Source organism: Rhinolophus sinicus, linkage group LG05, assembly GCF_036562045.2.
Source record: "Rhinolophus sinicus isolate RSC01 linkage group LG05, ASM3656204v1, whole genome shotgun sequence".
Lineage (NCBI taxonomy): Eukaryota > Metazoa > Chordata > Mammalia > Chiroptera > Rhinolophidae > Rhinolophus > Rhinolophus sinicus.
In genome coordinates this window covers 61503746-61523477 of record NC_133755.1, presented here as the reverse complement: position 1 = coordinate 61523477, position 19732 = coordinate 61503746, and the positions used below count along the sequence as shown (strand labels likewise).

General features: G+C 37.4%; 1 protein-coding gene across 2 annotated transcripts in view; it reads right to left on the bottom strand.

The window, feature by feature from the left end:
• Nucleotides 1-19732, bottom strand: part of DNAH6 (dynein axonemal heavy chain 6) — a 248852-nt gene that overhangs the window by 151699 nt on the left and 77421 nt on the right. For both annotated transcript variants that reach the window (XM_019756389.2, XM_074332256.1), the window contains 12 exons: nt 18846-18989; nt 14064-14276; nt 13288-13380; nt 11459-11578; nt 9318-9498; nt 7267-7363; nt 4550-4769; nt 3538-3702; nt 3343-3453; nt 1873-1998; nt 1632-1787; nt 1180-1341 (listed from right to left, as the gene is read on the bottom strand). In XM_019756389.2, the coding sequence (XP_019611948.2) occupies nt 1180-1341; nt 1632-1787; nt 1873-1998; nt 3343-3453; nt 3538-3702; nt 4550-4769; nt 7267-7363; nt 9318-9498; nt 11459-11578; nt 13288-13380; nt 14064-14276; nt 18846-18989 (1788 nt within the window). The remainder of the gene's footprint in view (nt 1-1179; nt 1342-1631; nt 1788-1872; nt 1999-3342; nt 3454-3537; nt 3703-4549; nt 4770-7266; nt 7364-9317; nt 9499-11458; nt 11579-13287; nt 13381-14063; nt 14277-18845; nt 18990-19732) is intronic.

The window sequence follows — 19732 nt, the reverse complement described above, 5'->3', positions numbered from 1 at the left end:
GTGGCAGAGTGGGAAGTCTTACTCTTGTCACATGTTTCACTTAGTCTTTTTCTGAGGATCCTATGGACCCTTCAAGAGATGTGACTTTCCAAATTAGGAATTAACATGTTAAAATAGCAGTTCTCAAAGTGTCATCTGGAGTCCCAGAGTTTCTTTCAGAGGGTCTGCAAGGTAGAAGTATTTTCATAATACTACTAAAATGTTATTTGCCTTTTTCACTCTCATTTTCTCATGGGACTACAAAGTATGAAAAAGTTATTGATATGGTTTCAGTTTCCACATTGCAAATAATCTTCAAGAAAATGCTACTTATCAAGTTTTAGTGTAATGTCAAAGAAGAATATCAACAATTATCTGAAAGTTATTGAAATATTGCTCTTTTTTTGAGTACATATCTGTGTGAGGCTAGATTTTATTCAAATACTTCAACCAAAATAACATATCTCAACAGATTCAATGCAGAAAGCAGATATGAGGAACTGGGTGTCTTCTATTATGCCAAATATTAGAGATTTTCAAAAATATAAATCAACGTCACTCTTCTCACTAAATGTTTTGTTTGGGAAAATAGTTATTTTTCACAGAAAAACATGTAATGGATTTATTACTATTTTAAAACAAATAAATATTTTAAATGTATTAGTTTTAATTTCTAACATGGTAAATATCAACAGATGTAACATATATATATAAAAGCTTATGAGATCTCAATAATTTTTAAGAGTGTAAAGGGGGTCTCTGACCAAAAAATTTGAGAACTGCTATATTGACAAATCTTACCATGAATTCTTACCTCCTACATGTTTCATTTTCAACATACAACTCTCTGAATTGCTCATCTCTTTCTATAAGCTTATTCCTTGTTCCTAGATTTCCCTGCTGTTTTATCTTGTATTTCATCTCTCTTCTTTCTACTTACTGACATGAATAGATTTTTAATTTTACCACCATTTGGCAAATCCTCCCCAGGCCTTGATTCCTACACCTTAACCACCCAGACCACCTTATGTTTGTTGACTCTCCTCCTTTGTGCTATTTATTCCACTTTAACCATCCTCGCCCACCAGTTTTCACTTGCTTTCTATCACCCCATTTTCTCCTTCTTTTGTTATGTCATGTTGCAAGTGCAGAAAACCACATAAAGCACTTAATGTGAGTGTTCAGATGCCGGGACTGTACCTTGTAGTCCAAACCATCAGAACAGTTGAAGACCACACACTGGATGGCAAGAGCTTTTGCTAGGTCTTTGGTAGTCTCGGTTTTCCCAGTGCCAGCAGGACCAGCGGGCGCACCTCCCAGGTCCAGCTGCAAAGCCCCCATGAGGCACAAGTAGCAGCGATCCTGAAGAAATTGATACATTGTCATTGTTGAAGGGAATTGACTCGCCACAAATTTCTAAATCCTTTCCTTTCTATAGAAGGAGAGTCATTATTTTCTATGCAGGTTTTATAGCAATTGAGATACACTCAAAGATCCAGGCACATAATTAATTAATGCAAACCTCTGCTTCACAAAGATATATTCATAGTAAATTCTTTCAAGAGTTAATATCATATGAAACTTTTCCAGACTATTCTGATTAAAAAAAAGCACTCCTGTGTCAACATTAACCAAGGCGATCAGAAACTTACCGTGAGAGGAGTAATTACTAATCTTGGGCATGCACCCAAATATTCATAGCCGTAAGTGTACTGAGAGAGCGCCATTCGAGCCACACAATTATCTATGTCTATATCCCAATAATAGCGCAGTTGTCTCTGCCAGTCAAAGGAATCGACTTCCTCTACCTACAGAAGTGATAACAGTGATGCACATATTGGATACACTGATTTCACAAAGAAATATATGACTTTACTTAAATGAAACAGGTACCTTGGCTTGAACAAGTTCGGTGACTATGTCTCTTGCATGCACATCGATAGTAATTAAGGCTGTTATGATGTTTCTATGTAATTTAGGAAGACTGCCTCGAACGGTTGCAGCCAGGGCATTTAACCTCTAAAATAAAAGAGAAATCATCATAAATGAATTTTCAAAAATCAGTATATATATATATATATATATACTGATTTTTGGAAAAAAAAAAAAATATATATATATAGTTTTGCTATGAAATTTGGAGAAGGCATTTGCCAAACTATCTAATTTTAAGAATCTAAAATTCTGTGACCAAACAGAACAACAGTTTAACTTATTTAATTCCTATAAGACTTCTAAGAAGTACATACTATCTTTAACCCCATTTTCCATTAGAGGAAACTGAGGGTCAGAGAGGGTAAGTAACTTGATGGCAGTCACACAGTTATGAAGTGGCAAAAATGACACTTGGGTAGACATATGCCTCAGGAAAGCCTGTGCTCATATGTCGCTAGAGAACACTGTTCTTCCTAAAAATTAAATAAGATTAAAGTAGTACGCCTCATTTTGGGGGGTAGTGTTTCCTTTGATAATCAGAAAATGTGAGCATTTTAAGCAGGCCAAAGATTGATGAGATAAAAGCATTTTTGATAGATTGAGTTCTAGAGTCTAACTGAAAAGGTTAAATCTTTTTCAAAGAAGTGCGGTTGGCCCTTTTCAGTCCTGACGGCCTTAACTGCTGTGCTGAATTTTCACTCAGTGCCAACCCCAATCAGGGAACACTCCACACAGAAGTTAACAGAACTTTCCTTAGGGAGTCTTTTCTCTTCTCTGGGGCTTTTTGAGTCAAAATTCTGTTGAGGACCTTCAATTCTATTGAGGACCCCCCACACACACACCTTTCAGTTTTAAAGGTGATTCTTTAAAAATGCAATGTTGCTTGGAAGTAGAGTTGAATTTGGAGTTAAAGATTAGGCATAGCTGGAAAATGGCAGTTCCCAACTATAGCTTAAAAATTCTTGTAGGATGGCATATAGATTCATTCAGTTATTTATTGTTTTATTGATAGTTGCCTGAGGGGGTCTCTAAAATAGTAGAAAAGCACATCTTGAACCTAAGAATAGAAATTGCACAAACCCTGTGCTTTCCTGGATTGAATAAACTTCTGTGTGAGAGATCCAGGACCTAGTAAATACAATCTCTCCTTAAATGTTGCAAACCATTATAATCCTGATATTTTCCTCTTGAATTGTTTTTTCCCATTTTTATAAGTATTCATATACAACACTACATAAACACCAAAGTAATATTTCTAAGAAAACTTGAACATAAATGGTTTTAGTTAGAACCTCAAAGCTTTGGAAGTCTTGTCAGAGTGCTCAATTTTTAGAGAAAGTGCATTTGCATTAACCATGCCAATAAAAACCACTGAGAACATCTTGTACAGCAATATGTTCAATGTCACCCTTTTTAAAAACATCTCACCTCAAAGTTGAGTTTTTCAAAAGCTTCCAGGGCTTCTAAACGATTACCATCGCTTTCCAAACACTCAGTCAAGTCACGGCACCACATGATTTGAGAAATGGTCAGGACCACCTGCATGGAAACGTCTTCTTTAAGTGTGTGACGCGTGTCACCAAATAGGGAGTTAGAGACACAAACTTAAGGAGTGGGATTTACTTGAGAAGCGTGGCCGGCTGTCACCCACTCGGTCCGCGGTTTCCCCTGATAGTCAGCTATGGCCGCTTTGCACAGGCGGCGCAAAGACGTGAACATGGCTTCTTCCACTTTACCGAGCCATTCCTCCACATTGCCTCGGGCTTTGAGGCCTTTTCCCAGGCTGACCTAGAAGATAATCAAAGCATCGTAAAAATGTATGTGGGCTCCTTCAGTTCCACGGATATACCACCATTCGCTGACTAGACTGAACTCCTGGGCATGTCCCTGCACAGTTGCCATGTATGGAATGCTCTCCCCACCATGTTTCCTCTCCATTCTCCTTGGCTGCCTCTGTGTGTGTGTGTGTGTGTGTGTGTGTGTGTGTGTGTGTGTGTGTGTGTGTGTGTTTGTGTGTTTGTGTGTGTGTGTGAGAGAGACAGAGATAGAGAGAATCCTCTGTGAGGTCACTTTGTTCCCCTAAATGATTCATTTGCTTGGTGTTTACTGTGCAGTGCCCTAGCGACACTAATGTGTCAATAACATGCCAATAATGACAACCAACTTGTTCGTAGCACCCACTGGGTACTGTTATAAGTAGTTTACATATAGTAACGCCTGAAAACCTCAGCATCTTGTTCATTAGGCACTATTACCAATTCCCCTTTTATAGATGAGGCTAAAGGTTGGGACGTGAATCAGGGGGCGTAGCAGGAGAACCGCTCTCGGAACCAGTCCACTCTTGTGTCTCTGTGGAGAGTTGAGTAAGATGTGGCTCCATTTTCTCCACTCTGTTCCCAAGGACAGAGCACATGCCCCTGTTCTGGCATTTACTGTGGTGCTTTTCAAGTGTTTGTTTGACTATGTCTCCACTAGCGCTCTTTGAGGGCAAGGATTTTATCTTGGTTAAGTCCGAAACTACAGAGTACCAGTAGCCGCTGCACTTGCTGAGTGCTTAGAGTGGCAATGAATAAACCTCGACTCTGGAAGAGGAACCAAGTTTACCTTAAAGAATTAGAAACAGAAAGCACCTCACCCTTTCTCCCTCTGGTGACAGCATTGCTAAAATATCATTAGTATAAACTTTTTCTGGCTCTCCCTCCATAGTAGGAATTTTTCCTTCAGCAGGAAGTAGGAAAGCAAATTCGAGCTTTGAAATGGAGTCAAAGCATTTCCTCAAGTGCGGCTGCACAGCTTGGGGATTCCGTGTCTGGGCCAAAATCTCCAAAAGTTCATCATTTGACAAGAAGTAAAATCTGGATTGAAAAAAATACTTAAAATATAACTTGAAATTGTTGCAAAGCCTTACATAGACATAAAAGATAAATCCCTTGGCCACATCTCTTCCCCATCCATTGAGTTCCTGGACCTCTAAGCCTACTTTTCTTGGGTTTCTGGGGAACGTCACATGTCTCTAAACATAACTGTCATGAAGATTAGTGTGGCTGCATCTCTAACATCTAGAATTAGTGCCTGGTACAGAAAAGATAGATATTTTCATAAAGATTGTAATAAATGCTAGGTCTTGCTATAACACTGATTTGGTCACATGTCTTTGTTACTTGACTTTGAACTTCTACAGTGAAGATATATACTTTGTTTTCCCTAGAATCTAGTCTAGTACCTCATTCATACGCGGTATCTAGTATACAATTTGTTAGATAGATGGATGGGTGGCTACAGGGACTTTATTTGCTTCTGTGAATATATGCATGTGGGCCACACTGGTGTGACCTGGCATGGTATTTTCTTAGATCCTGCCCAAAGGGGCCATTTGGAAGCATGAAGAAGACCTTAGGAAAAGAACTGGAGAAGGGGTATACTTGGATGCTCAGGATGAGGGCAAAGGAGAAGGGCCTGGCCAAAGAAGATGCTTCACTTCTGTGAAGGAAGCTGCCCAGGAGAGATCCCTTGGGGTGGGAGGAAATCCCAAGCCAGTGAGCCCAAGGCAGGCTTCACATGTGAGAGAGGGAGACAGATGGGTAGCAGCCAAGTCAGGCTTCCCCTGTCACCTAGCCTCTCCCCCCTTTCCCGCTCCAAAGTGAAGACCTCAGAAACCTAATAGGAAGTGGGGAGGGTTGAGTGCCACCCATTTTCATCACCACGGCCACAGGGTTGGGCCAGGGAAGGGGGAAGTGTTAGCTTTAAAGGAAATTCAGAGTTTTGATCATTACAGGTTGTTTATCGGGTTAAGGTGACAAGAGGTTTTTTTTGTATTATTATCTGAGAATGACCAGAAAATTAATGAGGCTCGATCAAGATTTTGTCTAGAGGGGCAGGAAGAAACTAGCCCCCAGCAAGGAATACAGAGGCAGTCATTAGTTACAAATAAAGATGTTTTTTGTTATACTCTGTCAATCCTGCTTCTTTAACATAGTAACACATACAGTCATAATTAATTAATCCCCAAGCCTTGTTTTCAACTAATGAACCAGATAACTATAAAGGTTGGACTATGAGCCCTGTGAGAGCAGGGACAGCATTGTACTCATTTTGTGTCTCCAGGACCTAACTTGTCAATGGCTCATAGGAAGTTTCCATAAGGCTTATAGAGTGAAATCAATGCCTCCTAGAGCCTCCTGACATAATAAACACTGCTGACCTAATTGATGTAATGCTAAACAAAAGGGAAAAATAGAGCTGAGACTTTTTTGGTGTTCAGTATTTTCACAGGTAAATTTGTGCTCGTTTCTTTAAATATCAAAAGCAGTGCACAGATTTTCTTCGGCCTTGGAAGATCCAGGTTGGGAAACACTGATTTAAGAGTGAAATAGACAAAAGGCACATTCCAAACCTCAAACTCTCCCATCTTTTTCCATGAATGACATGTTAGTAAGATTAGTGTAAAAATTTTTGGTAAGATTCTTTAAAGCCCAATGACTTCTGTTAAAACTCAATCACATCTTCTTGCTCTTGCATTTCCTGTGTATACACATCCTCTGTCCCGGTACTCAGCAACGACCTCTGTCAACCAAATAACCCAGATAAGAATCTAACTAACCCTGGCTGCCTCAGTGCTTGTCCTAGGACACAACTTAACTCTCATTTGCTTAAAAGCTAACAGGAAAAATCCATCAAAGATGAACCACGTTGCTAATGTTCTCCAGTTACGATACAATACACCCCAAGGACTGAAGTTAGGAGTTTTTGCTACCGTCAGGTAGTCATACTATGATCTCATATAATTGTATCGTAACAGTTTATTGGCATGACTGTCCACCTGTTAACCACGAACTTCATTAGGGCAGAGATTGGCCAGCTCCCTTGCATCATCTGTACTGTACATAACATTTGGTAAGTTTTTAGAATGCATAGGTCAGTAAAACAATTTCATTTAGAATTTGTGAAATGATCTCTCAGACAACTTCTACAGTGACATTCTTAGGAAGGACACCAAGTAACCTAAAGAAACCTGCTCAGGCAACAGAGGTCTCTCTATCTGTAAACATACAGACCTGTGGACACACAGACACATGCGGGCATACATATACACACCCAAATGCTGCCATCAAGGATCCTTCCAGCACCTCGGGTAGTTACCCAATTAAACATTTACGAAATATTGTATCTCCCCTTGAGAGTTATACTCCCTAATCAAGATGTTAGCTGGATTGCCATTATTGCATCTATTCTGTGTTTCCCTCTCTGATTCCCTAATGTTTTGAGGTTATAGTTTGTTTTGGAGTATATCCTTTTCAATTAATGGATAGTCTTAACCACTAAAAAATATCATAGGTTGCTTTGTAAACTTACCGTGGAAAGATAACTCTTTTTGATTCTAAATATGCCTCTAGACACTTCTGAATTTGGTCAAGTAGTGCGTTATTGTTTTGAAAAGTCTCCAGAAGTCCTGTTCATTGAAAAAAAAAAAGATGTTTGTAAAATCCTGTTAAAATAAATAGAGAATATAATTTTAAGTGGAAGTAAAATATATTAACATTTTTAAAGCTTTGGTTTTATTTGATAAAAACAGTCTAATAAATTAAAATTTGTGGGGTTGGTTAAGAATGTTATTATTTTTAATAACATTAATTTTAATATTAATTTTAATATTTACCATAGTTGAAGAAGTATTTAAATTGAAACATTTTCAGCTGGCATCCCTCACCTTTCAGGGGGCTGGGAGTGCAAACCAAATAGTTGTCTTCTTAGATGCACACGCACATCTCATTCTCTCATTCCTACCAGTTTCTGCTCAAAAGCAACTTTATCAAAAAGGCCTCTCTCTGTCTGTCTGTCTCTCTCTCTCTATCTGTCTCTCTGTCTCTCTGTCTCTCTCTCTCTCTCTCTCTCTCTCTCTCTCTCTCTCTCTCTCTCTCACACACACACCAGCCCCCACCTACTCTCTGGCCCCTTTACTCTGCTTAGTTTTTCTTCACAGCTTTATCATAATCTGAAATGATATGTACAGGTCTACATTTCTTTATCTGAAATCCCTAAGAAATCAGATTTTTTTTAAAATTTCAAAAGTTATAGAATAAGTCTAGTTGGAACTGGGGCAGCACTCTGTAATCAAACACATTAATATTTTTACAGCAAAAGGTTTGAATACACACATTATGTGGATGGGCCAGGCAGAACAAAATCCTCTCAGAGATGTCCGTGTCCTGACCCCCAGAGCCGGAGAATGTGTTTATGTGGAAAAAGGAACTTGGCAGCAGTGAGTAAGTTAAGGATCATGGGATGGGGAGATCATCCAGTGGGCCCAATGTAATCACAGGGGTCATTGTAAGACGGGAGGCAGGGGGATCAGAGAAGAAGATGTGATGACAGAAGCAGAGATCGGAGTGATGCAGCTGCTGGCTGGAAGGAGACTAGGAGCCAAGACATGTGGGCAGCTTCTAGGAGCCCCGGAGTTTTAAAGCTTTCAGTTCTATCATACCGTATAGTGTTTTCCTTTCTGCTTCTACTTTATGTAAGAGTCTTTGGGCAAAGAGGATAGGCCAGCAGGCTGCCTCTGCTTGGCAGGGAACCTGGCTGGGGGTATTCACCAGGATAGGTTATGTGGTGCCATTTACAGAACCACAAGCAGGCTTGCTGAGGCTGTAATGCAAAGCATAAAGTTCAGGAACTATGTGTGTGCCCCTGGAAAGACTATATCCCTAGAAACAAAACTTATTAAAACACATTGCAACCTTGACATTAGAATTACAATTACTGGTGACATTTTTAACTGGTTTTAATGAATTAATTAAAAAATCAGGTATGGACATTTGTATGGCTCTAAGTCTGTGCGAGCTTGAGCATAATGGGTCAGTGGAATATAACTGTATGTCTTGCAGTCAAAATTATGAAATGGAAGCATGACTGACACTCTGTGGCAGCATACTCAAATTTAAAAGACAGCAAAAAGAAGCAGATTTCTTCTGCGCCCAAACTATGAACTAAGCTGAGAGATAATAATAATAATTAATAATAGTAATAATAATAATAATAAACAGTGTTCGATTCACATTGCAAGAGTGTCAAATGTACTCAGGGTGGCTGGATGGTTCAGTTGGTTAGAGCACAAGCTTTGAACAACAGGGTTGTCAGTTCGATTCCCACATGGGCCAATGAGCTGCACCCTCCACAACTAGATAGAAGGACAATGACTTGGAGCTGATGGGCCCTGGAGAAACACACTGTCCACCAATATTCCCCAATAAAATTTATTTAAAAAAATGTACTACAAATACTCCTGGGCATCAGTGCTGACTAGAATCAGGGGTTGAACCAGGTACCTCATATTATTAGATTCTTATAGGTGATAAGCATTTTAGATGATTGTAAAGTCTTCTTGTTTTTAAACTTTTGTTTTATACCTGGCTGAGTAGCTGCTCGAAGTGCATTAGGCAGCCGGTTCACCTTCCTCATGATCTCTTTCCATGACTTATCCACCTGGAGGAACATCTTGGCCTCTGCAGGCAATTGCCTCTGAATATCCGGGGCATTAAATATACTTTCTAGGTAGAGCCAGTTTCTCTGGCAGTTCAGCCACTCTTCCTAGGAGAAAAATATGGGCATTATCAATATCTAACCCCAAATTGAAAACATTTAGTTGCATTAAAAATAATTACATGGAGACTCACTGTATCTTTTTCCTTTGGGGGACTTCTCACAGGTCCTTTGAAATGAAACCTCTTTAAAGGGTCCAAGACTCACTTCAGCCTAATTTCAACCCATTTTCTACTGAGTAGAGTTATAATGAGTCTATTGTGTGGTAACCAGAATGGACCCAGAGAAAGAGGATTAAATGCCCAGAAGAGACATTTTGGGAGTGGGGGGTAAGTGGGGAGGACAAGATACTTACTTAAAGAAATCTGAAATGTTGGGAAGTGGTAAGGTCAGTGACTATTTCTAAATATAGAAAAGGGTTATCAAAAAAATTTTTTTCAATTATGTGTATATTCTTCCCTACCCTTTTTTACAAAAAGAAATATGATCCATTTTCTTTAATCAAAAAAGTAAAAACTGTGACAAATACAGAAGACTGGAAGGAAAAGAACATCACTCATTGCTTCTCCTCTTAGAGACAATCACCATTCATCAAAGAAACCAGAAATGCAGTGTCAGAACTGAAGTGTGTAGACCGTGCCCTTCTCCGTGCCTGCTGTCATTGCATGTATAGCCCCAAAACCCATGAAAGAGTTTCTTACTGCTCACTCTAGATTTGGGAATTACATGTAAGCCCTAATGTTACTGCTACTCCCTGATTTATCTCAGGTCTCACACTTTCTATACGGTTAATTCTCTGGAGGGTCCCCACGATGCAGCTGTGGGTTCTTTTAAGGATCCTCTATGAAAACATGTCCTTTACTTGGATCTGTAGTCTGTCCCTTCATAGGGCTCAGCCATCAGTACAGAAGACTGGACAGGGGTCAGATTAGAAAGTGTTCCTTGAAGAGGGTGGACTCCTGAAAAAGATCTCTATGAAACAAAATTGGAGTAAATTGTCTTTTCATACTAGTGTCTATTATTTCACAGGTAACTTTTCGTATTAGAATATAGATAAAGCTAAACATAATTAGATCAAGCTAAAAATCTGAAGTCCAAGAAAGAGATTCGATGGGAACAAAATGAGATCAGTGTAAGTGGGTTCTTTGTTTTACTATGGGATAATCCGAGGTAGGATAAAATAAAAAGGAGGTGTTTGCCACAAGGAAAGCTACCAAGGAGACTTCAAGCAACAGTGAGTTTTTTTCCAGTAAGTAGGAGGTTGCTGTGCAAGACTCTTCAGGTGGCCTGCAAGATCTGGTGGTCACACCGTTGTGTGATACTCTCCCAGGTGTTGGGCCCTGGCTTCCAGCCATGTAGAATATGACAAAGGTAATAGGATGTACACAGTTATGTGTACAATCATCTTGCCAGGACACTTTCTCTTCCTTGCTAGATTGATGAAGCAAGTTGTCATATCAGGGGAACTCCACAAGGAAAAAAACAACAACTGTGGTCAACATGTAGGAGCTGAGGATGGCCTCCAGATGACAACCAGTAAGAAATCAAAGGCCTTAGTCCCAGAGTTGCAAGGAAATAATTTCTGCCAACAACCTGAGCTGAGTGAGCTTGAAAGTGGATCCTTCCTTACTTGAACCTCTGATGAGAACTCAGCCCTGGCCCACATCTTGACGGAACCCTTATGAAGCCCTAAGTAGGAGACCCAGTTAAGCCACACCTGAACTCCTTACCCATAGACACTGGGGGATGATAAATGTATATTGCTTTATGCCACTAAGTTTGTGGTATTTTGTTTCAGTGATAACGACTAGTACAAGGGTGATGGTATAATTATGTAAAAAAGAGCTCAACATATTTGCACTTTCCTTACATTCTGAACATACTAAAATGTCATCAATTAAATCTTACCTCTAAACTATATAATACTTAAATGATTGAACAAATGATTTCTAAGATCCGGTGGCCCTCCAGTTCTCTGAGTCCCTGAACTGAAATGATCCTTACTCACCAGTGTTTGATTAAATAAAGCAAGTTGTTTCTGCCAGTCATCTACTCGAGTTTTCAGTGGGCCAACATAACGTGACGAGGCAATGGTTGCGATATTGATGGTACTGTCATCAAGAAGGACCTTTAAAGAAAGGAGATGAAAATACATGCAACAACATATGTTTGTGCTCACAAAGATAATTACAAATATTTAATCCCAAGAGTCCACTTGAAAGCTAAGTTCTTGAATAAATAGCTTAGCCCCACCTATTATTTCCTCCCCATCCATTTCCCCTCCTTATCCCCTTTACTGCAGCTTACGACCCACTATCACGTTCTCTCAAATGTCACCAAGGGATTTTTCATTGCCAAATCTTGGCTGTTTCTGTAATTATTAATGGCACAAGTTTTTGTTTGGTTCAAAACTCTTCCCCCTACTTTCAGGTATCTGGTACCTTTTTTACACCATTCGGTCATGTGGCCTTTATTTCTCAAAGTACTGAAAACTTGCAAAATTAGCTGTCTTTTCTATTCAATGAAACATCAGTTATCTTGATGAAGAGGGGAATCGAACTCATTCATATCACGCTCTGAATAATTACAGACAGTTTTGCTTTACCTCCCACCCCTATTCCTCCCGCTTATACTACAGCAACCCTCACAGAACATAATGCATTTTAAAAAATGTATCTGTTAATCTAATGGATTTCCACTGTTCAATTTAAATTATAAGCTTCTTGAGAGCAGAACCCCGCTCCCCCCCCCGCCCCCCCCCATCGCCTAGCATCATTTGACCTTATACTGTCTGACTTTCATCTTGGGTCTGCTCTCCCATCCACTGCCCAGAGTGACATCTGGTCTTGCTCTTCCAGCCTAGACCTGGCAAAGCCATTTCATCAGTTCTGGCCTGGGAACACCCTAAGAGGCGAGGGCTCTGCTTTTTCAATTGTGCCGAAAGACCCAGATCCTTTTGCGAAACTAATGTGTCTTTGGGTTTTAAGTCATTAAGAACATCCCAAGCACATGGGTTAGATTTGTTTTCTTTTGTTGTTCATAGAACATGGCCATCTACTCCTCATCTCAAAAAATTAGAATGAATTTAGCTTCTTAGTGTGCTATAAAGCTGGAATGGTGATTCATGTTTCTTTGTCTCATTTACATGGTTTCAAATGCCCTTCATTCTTATCTATGTCTATGAAATCCCATTTACTCCTTAAGGTCCAGCATGTCTTAGCTGGTCAAGGAAGGATTCTCTGATCACTTCAGCCATAAATGATCTCTTTGCTCTTCTAAATTCCTCAACAGTTATCAACTACAGGATTATAACTACATATACATGCCATTTCTATTGCTTTCCTAAATATTTCATGTACAAGCATTCATGTAAATTATTCATTCACATTTTGCCTCCCAATTAGATTTTTTTTATTTACTTAGTCTCATATTTCATTTCTTCATTATAATCTCCCATAAAAGATTTACATCTGGCCAGAACCTTTACTGTACGTTTTCTTTCTTTTTTTAAAAAAAATATTTATTAAATTTATTGGGATGACAATGGTTAGTACAATTATATAGGTTTCTAGTGTGTACAATTCTATAATACATCATCTATATATTGCATTGTGTGCTCACCACCCAGAGTCAGTTCTCCTTCTATCACCATACATTTGATCCCCTTTTCCCTCTTTTACCACACCCTGCCCCCCTTACTCTCTGGTAACTACTAAACTGTTGTGTGTGCCTGGGAGTTTTTGTTTCTTTGTTTGTTTGTCTTTTCTCTTTGTTGCTTTCAGTTTTACATTCCAAACAAAATCCTAAACATAAGTTTTCAATAACCCGATTACCCACCTGTATGTCGTCTGTGCCGCCGAGGATAAATACGTCTTTGGAGTCACGGTGAGGGAGAACGACAAATTCCGTTGTTTTCCAAGAATCCTCCACCTTAGAAGTAATTGAACCAAGTTCTTAGGATATCTAAGTTCATTTGTGTTTAGGTTTTCAGTAAATGCATGTGGAATAAAATAAGTGCAAACTCCATAATCCCACTTTCCTCCTTACTTCCTTTAAAATTCTTAAAATCCTTTTCTCAGTTAAATGATACTTATTTGCTTAATTTTATTGACTAACATTAATACATATGAATAACTTGTGATACTTCAATGTGTATTTCCTATCACTTATGCTTTAATTAAAAGGAAAAAATTCTTTTTACACAGGTGATTTGTAGGTACGTGTGAATTTTTAGGGTAAAGAGATCATTCTAAGTAGAGAGGTCTTCACAATGCCTTTTGAAGCATTTCACACAGTCTTCTCTGGTAGTTTGAAAGATAATGGATTTTGGTAGAAAAGATCTTCCTTGGTATGTAGTTCTTTATATAAGCATGCAAATTTGAAACTTTGTTGCCATCAAGTTCATGTTGGGCTATAAGCTAAGTAGAGAGAAGGTATTTGCAGAGGTGAGAATAATAATAATAATGATAATAAATATAAGAAAACAGAAGGATAACTGATATTGATAGGGTGAAAGCTGCGCTGTTGAAAAATCTATCCAGATAACCCAAGTTGGGGATGTGAAAATCTCTACATTCCTTGATCTTAAGAATATATATATTTTTCAGATTTACCTTTTTAAGAATTGTTTCTAAGGCAGCTTCTCCAGAAGCCTGTCCAGAAATGTCCTGAATTTCTTGGCCAAAGTCAAAAACATGCAACTCGGAGAGCTTCTCTAAGGTTAATGGAATTTCAAGGTCAACTAGGGTGGCATCAACTGTTTGCTCAATAGATGTCCAATGTCTAGGCTTCAAACTTGGGTTCCTCAAGTCAATGATAACCGGAAGCTGGAAAACAAACACTCTCAGAGGTACCATGCTTTGTATCTTAAAAAAAAAATATAGGTTTTAATTTGAGAATGCAGCGATCGGGAAAGATCATCACTTATATAGGTACTCTTACAACAAAGAAAAATTTGAACAAACTGCAAATTTATGACTTGTATTGAAACTATCAGAAACAAGTTACAGGGCAACCAGCTAACTCAAAATTTAAAGAGGGACTGGATTGGTATCCACAGTTTTGTCCACAGCAAGAAACAGGACCTGAGAATTTGATTACCTAAGATAGATACCTTGGGTTGCCATTTAAGTGAGTAAAATGACTCAGCTTAATTTTAATAATATATTGAATAAGACTGAATGTAGGGATATAGTTAATGGTATTGTAACAGCTACGTACAATGTCAGTTGGGTAGTAGATTTGGGGGATCCAATCATTATGTTGTTTTGTACACCTGAAACATATATGTATATATATATATATATATATATATATATATATATATATATATATATATGTAGAGAGAGAGAGAGAGAGAGATAAATATAGATATATAGATATAGATATCCGCTTAATGTAGGGTAGCATGAGAGTGTGAAGTATCTGGGGGCTACAAATATAGAGGTGTTCATAGAGAAGACTGAGGTGACTCCTAAGAAAGCCTATCTTATGGTGTTGGCAGGGGAAGGAAGCAGCAGGCACTACTGTAACTCTAACCGACCCATCTCTTTTAACTTCACTCTGGAACAAAAGACTTACTGTCAGAGAAGGGAGCAATAAAAACTCTCATGTAAGGCATTGGTCTCTTGTCAGTGTCCCTCATGAACAGAGGCACACAAAATCCTCAAATAATATCAGTAAACTGAACCCAGCAATATAAAATAAAAAATATATCATGACCTAAGTGAGGTTCATCTCAGGAATTCAAGCCTGGTTCAACATATGAAAGTTGAGTTGATTGATGTAATTCACCATATGAGTATTAATAAATTAAAGAGGAAAAGCCATATGATCATAGATGCATAAAATCATTTGATAATTTTCAACATCTATCTATGGTTTTTAAAACTCTCAGGAAACTATGAAACTTCCTTATCTTAATATAAGACATCTATAAAAAACATCATATTTTAAAAGAGACTGAATGCTTTCTCCCTAAAATCAGGAAAAGGCAAGGATGTCCCGTCTCCCCATTTCTATTCAATGTTGTACTGGAAAGCCTGTCCAGTGCAATAAGACAAAATAAAATAAAATAAAATAAAAGGCCTATAGATTGTAAAAGCAGAAATAAAACCATCTCTATTCACAGATGAAATGATTTTCTACATTTCTACATAGAAAATTCCAAATAATGTACAAAAAGCTCCTAAAATTAAAAAGTGAACTTACAAAGATCACAAGATATAAGATCAATATATAAAGCTCAATAGTATGCCTATATACCAGCAATGAACTATTAGAACTTGCGATTAAAGACAATATCACTTAGGATAACATTAAAAAAAATTCTTAGTTATAAATCTAACAAAATGTGTGCAGAACTTGTACGCTGCAAACTACAAAACTTTAATGAAAAAAATAAAAGAAGACCTAAATAAATGGAGAGATATGGTGGTATTAGATTGGAAAACTCAATCTGTTAAGGTGTCAATTCTCTTCAAGTTCGTCTGCAGATTTAACAACTGCCGCCCACCTCCCAATCCCAGCAATTTTTTGCACATATTAATAAACTAATTCTAAAATTTATATGTAAAAGTAGAGAATCAGAATAGACAAAATAACTCTGTAAAAAAGGACAAAACTGGAGAACTTATACTACCTGATTTCAAGATTTACTAGCTATAGTTATCAAGACAGTGTGGTATTGGTGAAAGAATAGATTTACAGAACAACAAAACAGAATAGAGAGTACATAAACAGACTAAAAAATATAGTCAGCTAACTTTTGACAAAGGTGCAAAGGAAATTCAATGGAGAAAGCACAGTATTTTCAAATAATGGGGCTGGATCAACAGGAAATCCATATGTAAAAATGTAAATCTTAATACTTATCTCATATTTTATGTAAAAATAACTCAAAATGAAGCATATGCCATAATGTAAAGCAAAACTATAAAACTTCTAGAAGAACATACAGGAGAAAAATCTGTATGACCTTTAGTTTTGGTAAAAAGTTTTTAAATACTACACTAAAAAGGTAATCCATAAAAAATGTACATGAATGTTTATAGCAGCTTGTTAATAATCACTGTAAGACTGGACACATCCAAATGCCCTTTAACAGGTGAATGGATAAATAAACTGTGGTAATCTATACAATGGAGTACTACTTAGCAATACAAATTAATGAACTATTGCTTCATGTAACAACACCGAGGAATCTTTTCTCAAAAAAATATTCCAATTCACAGAGTTGCACAGCTATCACCACTATTTAATTTACATTACCCCAAAAGGAAACCTCACACCCATTAACTGTCATTATCCATTTCTCCTCCACAATGCCTGATAACCACGAATCTATTTTCTCTCTATGGATTTCTCTATCCTAGACATTTCATTTCAATGACATCATATGCTATGTAGTCTTTTTGTGACTGGCTTCTTTCACTTAGTATAATGTTTTCAAGGTTCCTCTATGTCATAGCATATATCAGTAGTTTATTCATTGTTATTGCTAAATAATAGTCCATTGTATAGATATGTCACATTTTGTTTACTCATTCATTAGTTGATGGACATTCGGGTATTTCCCACTTTTAGCTGTTATGAATAATGCTGTTATGAACATTCATATACTAGGTTTTGTGTGAACATATGTTTTCAATTCTCTTAAGTGTATACCTAGGAGTGGAATACCTTGATAATATGGTAACTGTAACATATGAGAACTTTCCAAACTGTTTTCCAAAGAGGCTGTATCACCTTATAATCTCACCAGAAACATGAGGGTTCCAATGTCTCCACATCCTTGCCAACACTTGTTATATAACCTGTCTTAGTCATCCATGTGAGTGTGAAGTGGTATCTTATTGTGCCTTTAATTTGTATTTTCCTGATGACTAATGATGTTTGGCATCTTTTCATGTTATCTTCTTTGGAGAAATGTCTTTTTAAATCCTTTGCCTATTTTAAAGGGTTGTCTTTTTATTTTTTAGTTATAAAAGTATGTTATGTATTCTGGGTAATATTATATGCATTTTTCTAAGTAAACAATGTCAGACCCAAAAGGCTCCCTATTGTATTATTCCATTTATATCATATTCTGTAAGAGAAAAACACTGCAGGGACAGAAAACAGGTCAGTGGTTGCCCTGGGATTGGGAAGGAGGGTGGAGCTGACTGCAAAGAAACAGCATAAGGGAATTTGGGGGTGATGGAACTATTTTGTACGGCACTGTTGTGTTGGATACATGACTCTACCCATTTGTAAAATCCCATACAACTGTACACCACAAAAAGTGACTTTTTCTGTATACAAGTTAAAAAAAAATCAACCAGGATTTTAAAGAAACGAAAGGTGGAATGCAGACTGTGACAAATTAATTTCTTTACAGTTGTGTGATATAACTACACTAAAGGCAATAAAGAAGAAAGAAGCTGGTGTAAATAACTTTTGAAAAGTGTTTCGACTAGATATTGTAAAGCTAAAGGGGAAAGAAATTCAAAAACAGTATTTTCAAGGGGGTACATTTGCTTCTCATTGAGCCTAAAGCTTTGCTTACTTTTTCCTACCCACGTCTTCTTTTAGTCCTTTATCTCTTTTAAAAAAATATAAAAGTGCTTAGAAGGATAAAATCATTTTCCTTTCCCTTCCCATTTCAAGTGCTGGTTTAGCAGTGATGGGTTTCAAAGAGCCAGCCCTGCACACCTACTGCCAGGCTTCCCAACCTTGCTCGCATCATGGCATGTCTGCAAAATGGCATATTTGTTTGGTGCAGTAGTGTAAATAGACAAGTCTGCTCTAGTCTCATCTGGCTGTCTGTAGGCTGAATGGATTGCTATCTTGGCATATCTACCATATTTCCCCCAAAATAAGACCTCGCCGGACAATCAGCTCTAATGCATCTTTTGGAGCAAAAATTAATATAAGACCCGGTCTCATTTTACTATAATATAAGACCAGGTCTTATATAATGTAATAATATAATATAATATAATATAATATAATATAATATAATATAATATAATATAATATAATATAATATAATATAATATAATATAATATACTGGGTCTTATATTAATTTTTGCTCTAAAGGTGCATTAGAGCTGATTGTCCGGCTAGGTCTTATTTTCGGGGAAACAAAATACAACCCACTCCTGCACTAGTTCCCCTACCACTTGGGAAACTTACTTTGAATATACCTTCTAACCAAGGTATTGAGCTGCATGAACTGGCCAGTTGAAGGCAGGGATGCTGTCTGTGCCTCTGCAAAAAATTGAATTTGTCTCTTTCTTCTCACTCTGCAAAGCTGACTATTTTAAACAGGGAACAATCCCTGACTTTGGTTTAATTAGCATCAAACAGGAACTGATTGACCTGGAGTTTTTGAAATAATTTTTATCAAACTTACCATTTCTTTCATTTTTTCCACCTTAGTTTTCAGCTGGGGTACTACACTGTTGGGTGGCAGGCCTTTTTCCAATTGAGTCACAAATTTGGCGTATTTAGACACTTGACTGTTCAGGGCTTCTGGATCCAGGCAATCAAATTTGGACTATAAAAATTAGAGATAAAAAGACATGATAAAAGCCAAGCTCGAAATAATAAAATTTTTTTACTTTACTCAGATTTTCCAGTAGTTAAATTGCTAATCAAGTCAACTCAATACTTCTGGAAATGGCTTTACTTATTAAGATTGCCAATAGTATATCAGGCATCACTTGTTTATTCCTTTCATGTCCTTGTCTCATACATCACCAAATGCAGTATTGCAATTCCTATAATTTATTCCGGAGGGGCAAACCTTGTAAGGAGAAAAATAGCTATTTTTTACTCTTGCTAATTAGAAATGTCTCATCTAGTATCCGCTTATTATTTGATTATGTATACCTTTAGTATAAATGATTTAAAGATGTACCCCCAAATATGCATGTATCTATAAACATATTTCTCAGTTATATAATCATATAAGGTTACCCATATATTGACATGTCAGATGGTCATATGGACTGAAGGCAATAGAAAAATTGTAAACCTTCATTCTTCTTCTTCTTCTTTTTTTTTTTTTTTCCAGATTCAACATTTTCTTTCTGACCCCAGTGGGTCTTTTTGTGCATTTCCTATGGTAAATTCATCCCATTTTGGAAGTCTCTGTTCTAACCCATGGTGATAATCAGAAAACTCTCTGTTTCTTCTTTATTTCTCAGGCGCATTTTCTACTTCTGAGATAAGTGGATAACTGAGTTACACAAGTGCTCTTAAAAGTCTCTGCTGTTTTGGTATATGTTTGTTTGTTTT